The sequence below is a fragment of the Pteropus medius genome, unplaced genomic scaffold (genome assembly GCF_902729225.1).
Source record: "Pteropus medius unplaced genomic scaffold, Ma_sr-lr_union100, whole genome shotgun sequence".
Lineage (NCBI taxonomy): Eukaryota > Metazoa > Chordata > Mammalia > Chiroptera > Pteropodidae > Pteropus > Pteropus medius.
In genome coordinates, this window is record NW_024351732.1 from 1,160,355 (window position 1) to 1,175,707 (window position 15,353).

The 15,353-nt window shown below is 54.9% G+C and overlaps 1 protein-coding gene across 4 annotated transcripts in view; it reads left to right on the plus strand.

The window, feature by feature from the left end:
• The window catches only part of XYLT2 (xylosyltransferase 2), a 20,649-nt gene continuing 5,296 nt past the window's right edge, over positions 1-15,353 (plus strand). For 3 of the 4 annotated variants that reach the window (XM_039846307.1, XM_039846305.1, XM_039846306.1), the window contains exons 1-10: positions 1-218; positions 5,511-6,003; positions 6,281-6,456; positions 6,736-6,938; positions 7,371-7,451; positions 7,619-7,835; positions 7,924-8,100; positions 8,354-8,616; positions 8,901-9,096; positions 9,755-10,088. In XM_039846307.1, the coding sequence (XP_039702241.1) occupies positions 84-218; positions 5,511-6,003; positions 6,281-6,456; positions 6,736-6,938; positions 7,371-7,451; positions 7,619-7,835; positions 7,924-8,100; positions 8,354-8,616; positions 8,901-9,096; positions 9,755-10,088 (2,275 nt within the window). In that variant the 5' untranslated portion in view covers positions 1-83. Of the gene's footprint in view, positions 219-5,510; positions 6,004-6,280; positions 6,457-6,735; positions 6,939-7,370; positions 7,452-7,618; positions 7,836-7,923; positions 8,101-8,353; positions 8,617-8,900; positions 9,097-9,754; positions 10,089-11,626; positions 12,811-15,353 lie in introns of those variants that run through there. The other variant, XM_039846304.1, reaches the window with a different exon arrangement.

Below are 15,353 nucleotides of genomic sequence, written 5' to 3' on the forward strand. Positions count from 1 at the left end.
CCGTAGGGGATGCCGTTTGGGCCTGCGCGCGCCCGCGGCCGGGTTGCAGGGCTGGGTGCGCGCTCCGCGTCCAGGGCAGGAAGATGGTGGCGAGCGCGCGGGTGCAGAAGCTGGTGCGGCGCTACAAACTGGCGATTGCTACGGCACTGGCCATCCTACTGCTACAGGGCCTGGTGGTGTGGAGCTTCAGCGGCCTGGAGGAGGACGAGCCAGGCGAGGTGCTCTGACGGGCGAGCAGGCGGGCAGGCCGGGCGCGGGGGCGCGTCGGGTCCTGGCGGGGCTGTGGGCGGCCCCGGCTGGCGAAGTGGGGCACTGGCCGCGTGCATGCCGGGCGCGGGTGGGCGGTCGATTGAAGCAGGGCCCCCGACGCGTGGCGCCCCTTCCTAGGCGAGCCCGGGGGCTGCACGCGGGGCCAGTGCGTGACCCTGAGGCCCGAGCCGCGGGCTAGTAGGGGGCTGGAGCGGGAGAAGCGAGTCTTGGTGGGTGGTCTCCGGCTCAGGGAGCAATGAAGGTCAGGCTCCGGGAGCGAGGCCAGGAGGCGGGGCTGGGCCTGAGCCTGCCGCGGGGTGGGGAGCCCCAGGCCAAACTTTCTGAAGTTGGGAGGGGGCGGGGGTATGCGCGCCTTGGGCAGAGGAGTGAGGCCGAGGGACCCCAGGCACCACGTTCAGCTGCGCCTCACGGGCAGCAGCTGGTGAGGGAGTGGTGCCCCGGGTAGAACACAGTCCAGCAACTGAGGGAACAGGGAGTGACCCTGAGGGAAAAACCTGAAGTGTCCTCGAGGCGTGGCTTTTTTAGCCAATCCACGCCAGGTGTCTGAAGAACCTGTACGGGTCTTCAGGAGGAGATGGCAGGAGGAAATGAACTGGCGAGTTGGCCTCAGGACATTAGGGAATTGAGGAAGGGGCCCCCTCTGGGTCCAAGGGAATGGGGACAGCAGCAGCTGGTTTAGCAGAGCCCCAGGTCCTGGAGCAGACCCTCATCCTGCTTAGTCTCCAGGTGTCTGCCCCAAGGGTCTCAGTCACTCTTGGCCGACTTTGGTTTCAGCTGGAGGCCTTGATATGTCTTCCCCAGTGTGGTCAGAAAGAGTCCATTGGGGTCTGGGACCATCCTGGAAGGTGGGGAAGGGTAGGCCTAACCCTGGCCCTAAGCTGTTGGCCAGAGGGCAGGGGCTTTCCTGTGCCCGCCCCACCACCATGAGTTCCGATGCCTCTAGGGCTCTTAGTCAGACGCTCTGCTTGCCATGTCCTCTTGGGCCTCTCCACCTAGCAGGGTGAAAGTCGAGGGAACCCTGATGTCTACTTTCCTTTTCTGCTTGCATCCGGGCAGTCTGGAAGGCCTGGTGTGGAGACTGGCAGAAAAGCTACATTTGCCTTTTTTGGGAGAACCAAGAGGTTGTGATGGTGCGGGGAGCTGGAACATAGTCACGTGAGACCATAACTCCTCAAGGAGCTGGGGGTGGGGTTGTGGGAGGCTGGCTCTGTGTCATCTGAAGGGAGTGAGCTTGTTCTGTGTGGACCACTAAGAAGGAGGAAGAGAGTGTTTTGGGCTCGGTGTAAGAAGACTCTTTGGGCAGATGAGACATTCTAAGATGGAATGGGCCACCAGGACAGTTAGGGAGCCCTCTGACCCTGGAGTATGTGAGCAGAGGCTGGTGACCTCTGGGGAGGAGCGAGGCTTCTGAGAAACAAATGGCCCTATCTGCTGTGTGGCTTCGTCTCTGGATGGGCTGACTTTTGTCCAGGCCTCAAGGTCCCTGCTGCCCTGCCCATAGCATGGGGTGGAGAACTGGGGCAGTAGGGTGGTTGGAATCCCATCCTAATGGTTGGAAAATCCATGGACTGGAATGGAAAGTGATTCTTGATGACCTAAAGATTGTGCAGTACAAGCAGCCTTCAGTGCTTGGACCCCCTCAGCAGCCACTCCATCAGACCTTAGGGTTGCCAGGCAGCATAACAGTGCTTAGGAAGGTGAGCGCTGAAGGTGGACGACTCCACTTCACCATCATGTCCTATTCCAGTACTGCTACTAAGTAGCACTGTGACCACTGACAAATCACTTAACTTCTTTCCATGTACTCCTCAGTATCTCCTCCCTGCATAATGGGGATAATAATAGCACCCCAATCACCTCTCTTGGTCAGTGATTGTAAAGATTAAATGAAAATGATGTCTGTGAAGTGTTTGCAGGACTTCCTGGCATATGCTAAGCCATCAGTAAATAACTATTATCTTAGCGCTCTGCATTGGGAATAGAGATTAATTAATTCATTCTTTCAGTCATTCATTCAACAAATATTTAGAAAGTCCTACTTGGTACCAGGCCTTTTGCTAATACTAGGGATACAGAAATAAATAAAATAAGGTCTCAACCCTCATGGACAGACAGTCTGCAAGGAGAGACTGACAGTAAAGGAAACTCAATAGAATAACAAGGGGCTGGTTTAGATCAGGTGGTTGGCGAAGGCTTCTGCAGAAAGTGGCATGTGAGCTGAAGGAGCCAGTCAGCCTGGGGAAGAGGTGGGCAGAGTTCCTGCAGGAGGCCCTGAGGAGAATGGGCTCAGCTGGGTGCCTTCAAAGAACGGAAAGGAGGCTATGGTATGTTCCTTGGAAGAAGGTTCAAGGTTTAGTCTGGGGCAGTGAGGGGCAAGGGTTTTATTCTGAGTGCAGTGAGAGAGCACCAGAGGGGGTCACACAGTGATGGGACCAGATGTGCATTTAAGATGCACACTCTGCCCCATCTGTGGAGGGGGCTAGAGTGGAGACCAGGGATGATCAACATCCAGAGAGCCACTTTATCGTTTTCAAAGTTTTCACGCTGTCTTACCACTTACGTTGAATGCAGTCTGAGAAGTCCAAAGGAGGTGGGGTGTGGTTCTGTGTTCTCTGTCTCCCCAGCTCAGAGGGTTCCGAAAAGTTGCCGTAGAGCCAAGAGGTGGCATTGGACTTCAGATGCCTCCTCGGTGGGGAGGAGGGTGCATTGGAGGCCAGAATATATCCAGGCCAGAAGTCAGAGGGCCAGTCCCCACCCTCAGTAATCAGAGGGGACCCTGACCTCAGGGACTACTGGGGGCAGCTCCTCCAGGGGCACAAGTATGGGGCCCTGCTGCTTCTCATATGAATATGCTTGGGAGGGGGCAGAGCTGAGGACTGGCTGCCCATTAAGGACCCTCCCATATCACCCATTCCTCACTGCTGCCTCCTGGCCCCCCAGCCTCCTCTGGGATTGTCCTTCTCAGGGTCAGCCAGCTCCCTGCTGCAGTGCAGGGCACCAACATGCCATCTCCTCCCACATCCTGTTCCCCACCGCGGCCAGCCTGGCCCTGTGCCCTGGACCCTGCCCTCCTGACCAGCTTCCTGACTCACTGATAGTGGATTCCACCCCAAAGGCCCACAGCTCCTCTGCCACCTCTACTCACCTAAGCTTGAGAATGTCTTTCTTTGCCTGCTGTGTGGCCAGGTCAGACATCACCAGGTTGGCATACACTCAGCTCAGTGGAGCTGTATTCATCTCTCCCTGGGGCTGACTAGTCCAAGGTGCCCTCTCCTACCCTGCCTTCGCTCTTGCAGGCGTCTCTTCTCAGATGGGGTTAGACACACCCAGCTCTCATTGGGTGTCTCTCAGGAGAACAGAGGGCTAGGGTGGAGGGGTGGGGCTCTGGCCTTAAAGTGGCTGTCAGCCTGACATGTGAGGTGCCTGCCATGCTCTGATGGGGGAGAAGAAGAAGGTCCTAAGGAGGTGAGGGGCAGAGAAAACTCAACCCAACAGAGTCCAAAGTGTCTGAGGGCCTTAGACCCTCACTTGATTTCACATTTGACTGGTTTCTACTCCCCTTCCAGTAGTAATAATAAGGATGTCAGCATTTATTGAATGCGGAGCCTATGCCAAGAGCTTCACATCCATTCATTCATTCATTCGTTCATTCATTCATTCAATACTTATTGAGTGTCTACCATTGCCAGACACTCTTGAGCTCTTAGAATACATAAGTGAACAAAATAACAAAAACCTGGAACATTTGAGATCTTGCTTCCTGGCAGTTGTCTTCAGTTTTGACTCAAATAAACCCTTATAAAAAAATTTTTTTTAAAGCCTTGTCCTCATGGAGCTTACATTCTTGTAAGGAGAGAGACCCAGAATAACACAATGTAAATACACTATAGGATGAGAGAAGGCGATAAATGCTGTGGGGAAAATAAAGCAAAGGGTGAAGGAGGGCTGGAGTTTTAGTGTTGCGGTGGGCCTTACTGAGAAGATGCGATCTGAGCACAGAATTGAAGGAGACGAGAATGAGCTGTAGGGACAAAAACAAAAAAAACAAAAAAAAATGGACATCTCGGGGAGAGCCTTCCAGGCACAGGGGTCAGGCAGGAGTGGCAGTGATGGAGGCAGTGAGAAGTCATCTGATTCCAAATGTACTTTGAGGGTAACCCCAGCAGGATGTCCTGATGATGGATTGGATGTGGGGTATGAGGAAAACAAGAGTCAAAGATGACTTCCTAAAAGTTTCGACCTGATCACCTTGAAAGATCGAGTCACCATTCACTGAGATGGTGAAGACTGGAGTAGGAGTGGTGGAAGAGGAAGGTCAGAAGTTCGCTTTTGGACTTGTGGGGTTGAGAGGGCTATCAAGGGAGAGGTCAAGGGGGCAGGCAGTTTAACACCTGAAGGTTCAAGGGTGCAATTCACGCCAGATGGAGAAACTTGGGAGTGGACGGAGTTCAGAGACTGAGCTAGGACCAGGAAAGGCCCAGGGTCGTCTTGGGAGATGAGGAAAGCTTAGCCAAGAAGGCTGATGAATGGCCACAAGGCAGTGGAAACACCTGGAGGGCATTCTGGGAACTAGGTGAGGAGGGTACTTCAAGAAGACGTTGGGGTTCAGTAAGTCATGCTGCTGAAAAGCCAGGCCAGAAAGGACTTGTGGTACTTGTGGAGTGGAGGGAGTGGCCTGTGGAGGGGGTTCGCAGAATGGTGAGAAAGGAATGGGGACCACCGAGGGAGACAGCTCTTTCAAGCTGCCTTATCTCATGCCCTACCCCATTGGAACACTTCTGTATTTTCCAGCTGAGGGAACATGCTCAGAGAAAGGTGACTGCAGTTCCTCCTGGCCTCTTCCTAGTCATGCCAGGGTGGGGGTGCTAAGTGGACACCCTCGTGTCCTCTGCAGGGTCTGCGCACCCTTTTCTTGTGATACATGTGAACATTTATTTTCATATCTGCTGAAAAGAAACTTGGTACTGAGTCCAAATCACAAAGGAGACACAGTGCCCTATGATTTGTGCAGTAGTGGGGATGTGGGTGCGATGGTGCCATGGGGGGAGGGTGACGCTGCTCAGCCAGCTGGTCGGGGAGCACTCCCGGCAGAAGTGCTGTCTGTGCAGAGACCTCATGTGAACAGAACTTCTGTAGGTAAACGATAGCAGAGGCTTCTAGGCCTGAGGCCTGCAGGGAGCTAAAGGTGCAGTAGGAAAGTGACTGTCCCAGTGACCTGTGTGTCTGCCTGTCTTTTACAGAAAGGAAGGCAGAGGAAGCAGAGGCCACTGGACCCCGGCGAGGGCTCCAAGGACACAGACAGTTCAGCTGGGCGGCGGGGCAGTGCTGGCAGAAGGCATGGGCGCTGGCGGGGCCGCGCTGAGAGCCCAGGCATGCCCGTGGCCAAGGTGGTGCGGGCAGTAACCAGCCGTCACAGAGCCAGCCGGAGGGTCCCACCTGCCCCACCCCCAGAAGCTCCCGGCCGCCAGAACTTGAGTGGGGCGGCAGCCGGAGAGGCACTGGTTGGGGCGGCTGGCTTCCCACCACATGGTGACACAGGGAGTGTGGAGGGCGCCCCCCAGCCCACAGACAGCAGCTTCACACCCAAGTGCGAGATTGTGGGCAAGGACGCACTGTCTGCACTGGCCCGGGCCAGCTCCAAGCAGTGCCGGGAGGAGATCGCCAACGTGGTATGCCTGCACCAGGCCGGGAGCCTCATGCCCAAGGTTGTGCCCCGGCATTGCCAGCTGGCTGGTAAGAGACAGGCATGGGTGGAGAGATAGCAGTTCCAGGAGGTGATATGACAGGGATCCCACCCCCGTTTCTCAGTGGAGGACAGCTTAGAGGTGCCACCTCTCTTGCTTAGTTGGTGATAAGTGCACTAAGTGGCAGAGGCGGAGCTGGGACCCAGGGGCGTTGGGCTTTGACTCTAGGATTCTTCCTTTTGAAGGCAGGCAGCCCCCTCTTCCCATGTGACCTCCACCCTGTGGCCCAAGGAGGGGCCTCACCGATACCTGTTTTCTTTACTCAGGGAAGATAAGTCCAGGCATCCAGTGGGACGAGGCCCAAGCCCAGCAGCCCATGGATGGCCCCCCAGTACGAATCGCCTACATGCTGGTGGTTCATGGCCGCGCCATCCGCCAGCTGAAGCGTCTCCTCAAAGCTGTCTACCATGAGCAGCACTTCTTTTATATCCATGTGGACAAGGTACTGTGGGGTGGGGGAGGAGATCAAGGGGGTTTGAGTGAGCAGAGCAGAGACCCAGGTCACAGATAGGCTCTCTGACCTCAGGTGGCCTAGAGTTAGGGAAACAGGCCTAGAATGGTGGAGCAGCCAACACAAGGTGACATGGCTCTGCCTTGTGCTCTCTCCATTCCATGTCACTTGTACTCTGTCCTGAGTTTGGGATAGGGTGGGGAGGTTGTAATGCTGAGGGTCCACCTTCGGCTGATGAGTATCTCATCCCCACCCCCACCCTCCGCACAGCGCTCTAACTACCTGCACCGGGAGGTGGTGGAGCTGGCCCGGCAGTATGATAATGTGCGAGTGACGCCCTGGCGCATGGTCACCATCTGGGGCGGGGCCAGCCTGCTGAGGATGTATCTTCGGAGCATGCGGGACCTCCTGGAGGTGCCTGGCTGGGCCTGGGACTTCTTCATCAACCTCAGTGCCACCGACTACCCAACCAGGTGTGGGATGGTGCTCTGAACCCTCCAGATGAAAGGGGGCCCATCTAGGCACTCAGGGTTGGAGGGTCCTGATAAGATTCCTTCCTGTCCCGAAGGCCTCATTCTGGGACCCAGACATGGTCCCTTGGCCCCAGCCATGTTTTAGGGGAGGGGTTGGTGAAAGATGATGTAAGGATTGAGAGTGGCAAGAGATGGGAGAAGCCAGAGGTGTGTATCACAGGTGCTGGGTCAGACAGCAAGGGGTGGAGGAAGGATGGGGTGGTCTTCCTCAGGGGCCTCTCAGGTGCTCACCACCCTAGAGCATCAAATGGGGGTAGAGCACATGGCCAGGAGGCCAAAGAGTATAGGTGAAGTATGCTGGAGAGAGTCTGCTCTGGGACAGTGACTGAGCAACCCCTCACACACCCTGCCCACACCCCATTCCCTCTCTAGGACCAATGAGGAGCTGGTGGCTTTCCTGTCCAAGAATCGGGACAAGAATTTCCTCAAGTCTCATGGCAGGGACAACTCCAGGTGAGGGGTTGGGGAGGAGGCCCTGACCCCGGGGTTTCATCACAACCTCTCCCACATAGGGGGCTCAGGGACCCGGCCAATCACAGATAGAGGAGTGCTGGTTCCTAGGCAGATGGGAGAGTCTGGACCCCACCCTGCATGACCCTCAGCCTGTCTGCCACCCACAGGTTCATCAAGAAACAGGGCCTAGACCGGCTCTTCCACGAGTGCGACTCGCACATGTGGCGCCTGGGTGAGCGGCAGATCCCAGCAGGCATTGTGGTGGACGGTGGCTCCGACTGGTTCGTGCTGACACGGAGCTTCGTGGAATATGTGGTGTACACGGACGACCCACTTGTGGCCCAGCTACGCCAGTTCTACACATACACGCTGCTCCCAGCTGAGGTGGGTGACCCAGGCCCTCACCGAGGCCTGGGAGGGAGCATGGTTGGGTACCCACAGCTCACCCTCCACCTTGCCCTGCCACCTGCAGTCCTTCTTCCATACGGTGCTGGAGAATAGCCCCGCCTGCGAGAGCCTCGTGGACAACAACCTTCGGGTCACCAACTGGAACCGCAAGCTGGGCTGCAAGTGCCAATACAAGCACATTGTGGACTGGTGCGGCTGCTCCCCCAACGACTTCAAACCACAGGACTTCCTACGGTTGCAGGTGCTTCCTCCTGACCCACCCAATAGCTGCCTCACCCCGGCCTTTCACCAGGGTCAGAAAGGATTCAGGGTGGGCCAATTAGGGAATCTGGGGCCTTCACTTGGAGCAGTCCTCAAGGCTCTAGGGCTGCAGTGGCAGCAATGAAAACCCTGGAGGCTGATCTCTGGGCAGTGCTGGGAGGGACCCCTATCCCCCTTCCCTGCCGTGCTTAGACCTCCAGACCCCTCCATCCTCCTTGCCTCTCTCACTCCAGCAAGTCTCCAGACCTACTTTCTTTGCCCGGAAGTTTGAGTCAACTGTGAACCAGGAGGTTCTGGAAATCCTGGACTTCCACCTGTATGGCAGCTACCCTCCTGGCACACAAGCTCTCAAAGCCTACTGGGAGAACACCTATGACGTAGCCGATGGACCCAGTGGGCTCAGTGATGTCATGCTCACCGCTTATACTGCCTTTGCCCGCCTCAGCTTGCGCCATGCCTCCACCACTGCGTCCCCGTCAGCCATCCCACTCTGCAGGTGAGACCTCCTTCTGACATACTGCAGGCCCTCAGGGTGTGGTGTCCTAGGGGGAGGCTAATCAGAAGGAGACAGCTCCTGCCCCCCAGGGAGCCCAGAGTCTGAAGCAGGGGAAAATGCAAATAAAACAAAGATGGCAAGAGCCAGGCACATAAGTGCTATGGGTGTGAGATTTGGGGCAAAGGAAGTGCTTTGGGACGTGACTCCTCAGAACCCCTCCCTGGGACTCCAGGCCAAGTTAGATGTGCTGATGGCATCTCCATTTCTCCCTGCTGAAACCTTAGGTTTGAGCCCAGGGGCTTGCCGTCCAGCGTGCACCTGTATTTCTATGACGACCATTTCCAGGGCTACCTGGTGACGCAGGCGGTGCAGCCGTCAGCCCAGAGGCCAGCAGAGACGCTTGAGATGTGGCTGATGCCCCAGGGGTCCCTGAAGCTGTTGAGTCACAGTGACCAGGCCAGCCGGCTCCAGAGTTTGGAGGTGGGACAGGTCTTCCCCTTGCTTTCTCCTGACCCCCAGCAAGACTCAGGGTAGTGGGAAGGAAGGGACAGTCAACAAGGGAGGGCCAAGGACTGGGTTAGGCCTTTCAGGACTGGGTTCATGGGCTCTTCTTTCCTAGTGATGGCAGCTTTGCCAATGCCCAGTGCACATGCCTTATGTCACCCCTGCATGCACATGTAGAGGAGCACCTCCCACTTGGGGTGCACAGAGGACATGCAGTGACCATGGAGAGGACTGTAGTTCCACTACAAGTCAATCCTATCTTCTACACTTCAGGGATTCTCTCATAGAGAGATGTGGACATTCCATTCTGGCCATAGGCTAGGCTTTTGAGTGTCTTCTTGATCTCCCTCTCAGAGGCCTTGACTTCATGTGGGGATGGTCTCTGGGCAGGATCTTTAAACTCATCTCTGCCTTTCTGCCCCCACCACTACAGAGCAGGTCAGAACGGAAGCCCAGAATTAATCTCAGGGCTGGGATATTAAAGAAATCCTAATCCAAGCCTTTCATTTTGCACATGGGGAAACTGAGGCCCAGAAGGAAACTAACTCGAGGTCACACAATGAGTTAGAGGTAGCAGCAGATTAGAGAGGATTTTCCCTCAAGGCTCCTGCCCAGCTGCCTCTCCTCCCTACAGGTTGGCACCGAGTGGGACCCCAAGGAGCGTCTTTTCCGGAACTTTGGGGGATTGCTGGGACCCCTGGACGAGCCTGTGGCTATGCAGCGCTGGGCCCGGGGCCCCAACCTCACAGCCACTGTGGTGTGGATTGACCCCACCTTTGTGGTGGCCACATCTTACGATATTGTGGTAGACTCGGAAACTGAGGTCACGCAGTATAAGCCCCCACTGAGCCGGCCCCTGCGGCCAGGGGCCTGGACTGTTCGACTGCTTCAGTTCTGGGAACCCCTGGGTGAGACCCGCTTCCTCGTGCTGCCCTTGACCTTCAACCGCAAACTACCTCTCAGGAAAGGTAAGGATCTGGTTCCCAAATGATGGCCAGAAGGCAGACAGAATGCAATTTGCCAGGCAGGTGATCTAAGAAACTGAGCCGACCCCTATCACTAGAGTAGGGGAAGGGGTAAGGTTGGAAACTTGATCGTCTGTCCCTTAGCATCCCAGGGCCCTGCACTGTGATATGGGAGAAAGGGAAGCTTTGGAGTCAGGCAAACTTGGCTTTGGAAGATAGTACTGACACTTTGGGCTTTTATCCTTGGCAAGTTACATGACCTTTTTGAGCTTCAGTCTTATTAGGTATAAAGTAGGAGTAATACAACTAATGGAGACCTTGTGAGTGCATCGAACACAAATCCATTCAAACTAGCTCAAATAAAAAAGAAGGTAGTGGAAGAATGAGGGCTCTGCCCCACAGAACCCAGGAAATGTCTCAGGTCTCACTGGGAACCAGAGGCGCTTTTTCTCAGTCTCTCAGGCCACCTTGTCCTTCATCCTGTCCTCTCTTTTTGTCAGCCTCAGGCTCTGGCTTTCCAATACATGATACATGGCCTCTCAGTGCAACAGAGACTAATGAGGGCCTCTTGGTCTCCAAGTTCCACATTCTTGGGACAGCAAATCTGATTGGCCATCCTAGTCCACTATGTGGCCAGGTGGGCAGGGTCACCTGGCCCTCCACCCACTTGGGTGAGGCTGAGGGAGCAGACTCTGAACACAGGCATAGGCTGAAGGTCTCTGAAAGGTAGGCCTAATACAAGTTACTAGCCCCTGGGAGACATTCGGGCCGAGTTATGTGGGTAAAAGAGGCTGGCATGCAATAGGTACTCAGTAGGTAGAGAAATGTTTCCTTCCTCTAGTTATATCCTATCACAGAGAGGGTGGGTCAGAGCGAGTGGGACCCAGAGGAGGATGGGGTATGAGGAGGAGGCTGTGGCAAATCCAGAGCAGGCAGCCGCACCTCTCCTCCCCTAGGACTCACAGCCCGATGGAGGGAACGGGAAAGAATGGAGGCCAGCTTTATAGCAGGCCGGTACTGGAGCTGAGCCTTGAATGAGCTGGATTTTTATAGAGAAGGGTATTCTAAGCTGAGAGAACAAAGTTGGCAGGTGTCTGGTGCATGAAGGGAACTGAGGATGGAGGGAAGTAGGATGCAGGGGATTGGCAGGAAGGGAGGCTGGCAAAGCAAGCAGGGCCCCACAGCTGGCGGGTCTGAGTACGAGGTTTCTGGAAGCTCTAGGAACCACTGGAGATGGGCATGGGGGACACAAACCATACCATTACAGGAAAGTTACCTTATTTACTAAAGTGCCTCAAACCCAGTGTTTTGCTTCATCCTCAAATTGGGAATTCAGAGATTACTGTGTTGATTTTATAAAACTAATCATTTTACAGGCACAGAAAATTCTGCGCATTAGCCCAAGATCATAGGTCACTTGGCAAGATGTGACTCACTGGTAGAGTTGGGACAGGAATGGGTGCCCACACCTGACGCCCTGGCCCTGGCCTTCATGTGATCAGTTAGGCAGGGTATGCTGACTGCCTGCTCTGTACCCCTAGATGATGCCAGCTGGCTACATGCCGGGCCCCCCCACAACGAGTATATGGAGCAGAGTTTCCAGGGCCTGAGTGGCATCCTGAACCTGCCTCAGCCAGAGCTTGCGGAAGAGGCCGCCCGGCAGCATGCGGAGCTCACAGGCCCTGAACTTGAGGCCTGGACAGATGGGGAACTGAGCAGCTTCTGGTCTGTGGCTGGACTTTGTACCATGGGCCCCTCCGCGTGCCCCTCCCTGGAGCTCTGCAGACAGACCAGCTGGAGTTCTCTGTTCCCTGACCCCAAATCGGAGCTGGGGCCTGTCAAAGCAGACGGGCGACTCAGGTAGCAGGGCCCCAGGCAGTACCTCCGGAAGACCCGGGGAATTGCACCTTACAGACAATGGAGGGATGTCCCCACCACAGGCAAGGACCAGAGGCCCAGGCAGCACAGCCATGTCAGCCATCAAGAACCCGTACAGATGGCAGGGAAGGTGGACATAGTGTTTACTTCTGCTAATGGCTCTGCTGGAGACCAGAGGGTAGTAGGAATGTGGGGAGAAGGGCTCCAGCTTCCACGTCCTGCTCTTCCAAACCTTCCCCTCTAGTTTTGTTTAAAAAAAAAAAAAAGGGTGATGGGGGGAGGAAATGGAAACAAAAGATGTGCAATAGGGCTCAGAGCAGCCCCAGGAAGTGGGCCATGGCTCTGGGGAGTAGGGGCCTGATAAGCCCATCTGCTATTACTCTGGAGGAGGCTGGGGCTGCCTTACTCTCCAGGGTCTCATCCCCCAGCCTGGGCCTGTGGTGCTCATGACTGAGACTCTGTAAGTGCCGTGCCAGGCTCTGAGTTCCAGAGAACAGGAGATTTGGGGGAGCACTGCAGAGCTGGACTCTCATGGGACAGCCTCTCCTCTTGTAGCCAGGGGACTATAGAAGAAGGGGTGAGGCTGGCTCTGGGGCTTTCCAGCATACCCTGCCCCTTGATGGGAAAGGGAGAGCACCAGGGCCTACTGAGACCGATGCAGAGTCTCCCAGGTACTCAGAACTGCAAGCAGGGTCTGGGCTCCCACCCTGGAGGGGCGAGCCCTCATGAGCAGCGTGGGAAGAAGACTCTGTCAGGGCTCTCAGAAGAACCTGGAGCAGCATTGTGCCTGAAGCTCAGTGTGAAGTCTGAAATATGCAACAGAAGAAATATATCTCTATCTCTCTAAGCTGAGCCGGTGTTTTTCCTCCTGGGTGTTGGGAGCCATCACCTAAAAGTCTTGGCTGGTCCTTTGGCAGCCATGAGGTGAAGGTCTCATTCCAGAGTGGCATCAGTTTAGAATACATTTAAGAATCAGAAGTTGATGCAAGAACCCATCTAATCCAGCTCCATCTTTCTGAGGGGTAAAAAGGCCCAGAGAGGCTCAGATTTCCTTGTTGCCACCCAGTAGGCCAGCAGGAGAGTCCTGATCCATCACTTCTCTCCTGCTGCCGTGCCAAGGCAGATGTTGGCTGCTCTGCCTTTGGCGTCCCAAGGGCCTATCCCAGAAGCCCTCCTCACTCTGCTTTCCGCCAGCCCTGAGTCCCAGAGCACCCTCATAACAGTGGTGATCCCGAGGCCTTCTGGTTACCTTTGGAGCTTGTATCTTTAGGGGAAGGAGCAGCGGTGGCTTCGGTCCCTGGCCACTGCCCTAGGACGTGGGAGAGCTATGTTGGAAAGGGTTATCCAGCTTCCCTCCTTTTCTCAAACCACTTTTCCGACTCTCCTGCCATTGTCAGCAAGGACTCAGTGTCAGTCCTTCACACCTTACTTCATGTGGTAAGGGTGAAGGGTTCTTAGACTTTTATCAGCCAGTCACACTGGCCTGGTCAGCTCAGCTTGGAGAACAAAGGGCTCAGTTCCTGTCTAGGCTGCCACATGTCGTTTTCCTGGCTGCCAGGAGAGGGCACCCCTGACCACCGATAGCATTGGATGTTTAGCCACTGAGCTGACCCTGCAGGCAACATATCTCATTTAATCCTCACAATCCTTTGAGGCAGACACTTATTCTCTTCATTTAGCCCATCAGGATGCTGAAATGATGAGCCCAAAGTCACAGCTATTAGGTGGTAGCAGCAGACTCCAGATGGAGCAGGACTCCATGTCGCTGTCACTGTATTCTGCTCTCTAAAGGGCAGGGACCCAGGAAAGAGCTTACAAAACTCCAAGGAAAGCATGTTTGGGTTCAAGGGCTAAGATGACTGTTTCTTCTGGCTCCTAGTTTAGTGATTGTCAGAAGTTCTACTCTGGTCCCCTAGAATTTTGTTTTTTACATCAACTCTTAGGTAAATAAAATGAAAAATTAATAACTGGGTTCAGCATATTAGACCAAGGCAGTAAATATCAGAATATTTAGACTGCTGGTTAAGAACTGACAGACCAGCCTTCAGGTTTAACCCAGCTGTGGCTATGCTATTGTTAGGCTAGCATAATAGTTTTCAGTCTTATTTTTTGAATTTGGGTAGGACATGCACTATCTGGTTCAACTCCTGCCACTCTTACCCTGTCATACTAGGTCCTAGTTACTCATTGCCACCTGCTGGGAACACTGCATTTGCACTTTTAGCCCAGTGGATCATGATCCTGAGAGTCCTGAGTTGGAAACTCAATTGGTCTGAGGTAGAAACAATGGTATGGGTTCAAACCTCACCCGAGCGATTCTAATTTGCAGTCTCTTGAAAACTACAAGTCCAGCCCCACTCCCACTGCTCTGGCTGCACATCTTGGCCCCATGAGTTAGAAGCACTGCAGACCAGGGAGCAGGCTCCACAACTCCTGACGGGTTCAGAGGGCAGGCTTGGAGGGGGAGGCCCTCTTCTCTCCAGGTCACTGAGGCAAGTGTTGAATGAAGCTTTTCTGCTGACAGTGTTCCTTCTCCATCCCCATCCTCTGTACACTTAGCTCAGCCTAGGGACTTGGGCTTTTTAAGGCTTCTTTGAAATCCTCCCCTGGCTGGGCCTTTGGGGTCAAGACCAGGATTTTGACAAAGCTAGAAGTGCGACAGGAGTAAGGGGCTGGTTGGGGAAGGCTGGGCCCCTGGAGCTGCACAATAATTCCTTTGGAAGGAGAGGAGAGCCTGAGTGGAGAGGCTTTTGTATTTTGTGGCCTGTGTGTGCCCAGTTTCCAGGGCAACCATGGGCATCTCGGTTCCATTAGAGGTGGGAGCCAGACCAGAGGACAGCCAATTGGCATTCAGAGCCCAGTTACCTAGGCCAATGGGAAGTGGAGAGGGGCAGAGTCTGGCTGTAAGTAGAGAAGTACAGAGATCTGGGAGAGTTGGAGCTCCCCTGGCTGGCTGTCGGGTTTAGCAGAAGCTAAGCCTGTTCTCACCAACCCCTTCTCCTGAAGGTTCAGGAGGGAACCTCGTGGCTGCCAGGCCTGCAGAGGGGAGTACCGTCTATGGGACACACTAGGTCATGGCGTTCTATTAACCAGGACAAGCAGGGGCAGAAGCTGAGAAGCTGGAATGCTGCTCACAGATATTCAGACTCTGAATGAAGTTGCTCCTTTGGGCCAGGGTTCCTGGGTTGGGAGGTGTGGGGAAGAGAGCCAGTCCTGTGGCCCTGGCTGTCTCCAAGGTTGCTCAGTGCTGATGTCCTTTCTTGGCACTCCTCTGCCACTACTGCTCCACATACAGAGACCACCATGGACAACAAACAGCCTCATAGCCTTAGGTGTGGCTACTGCTGAGTACCTACTGCCATCCCAAGTCCCACTGTTGGGGCAGATGCC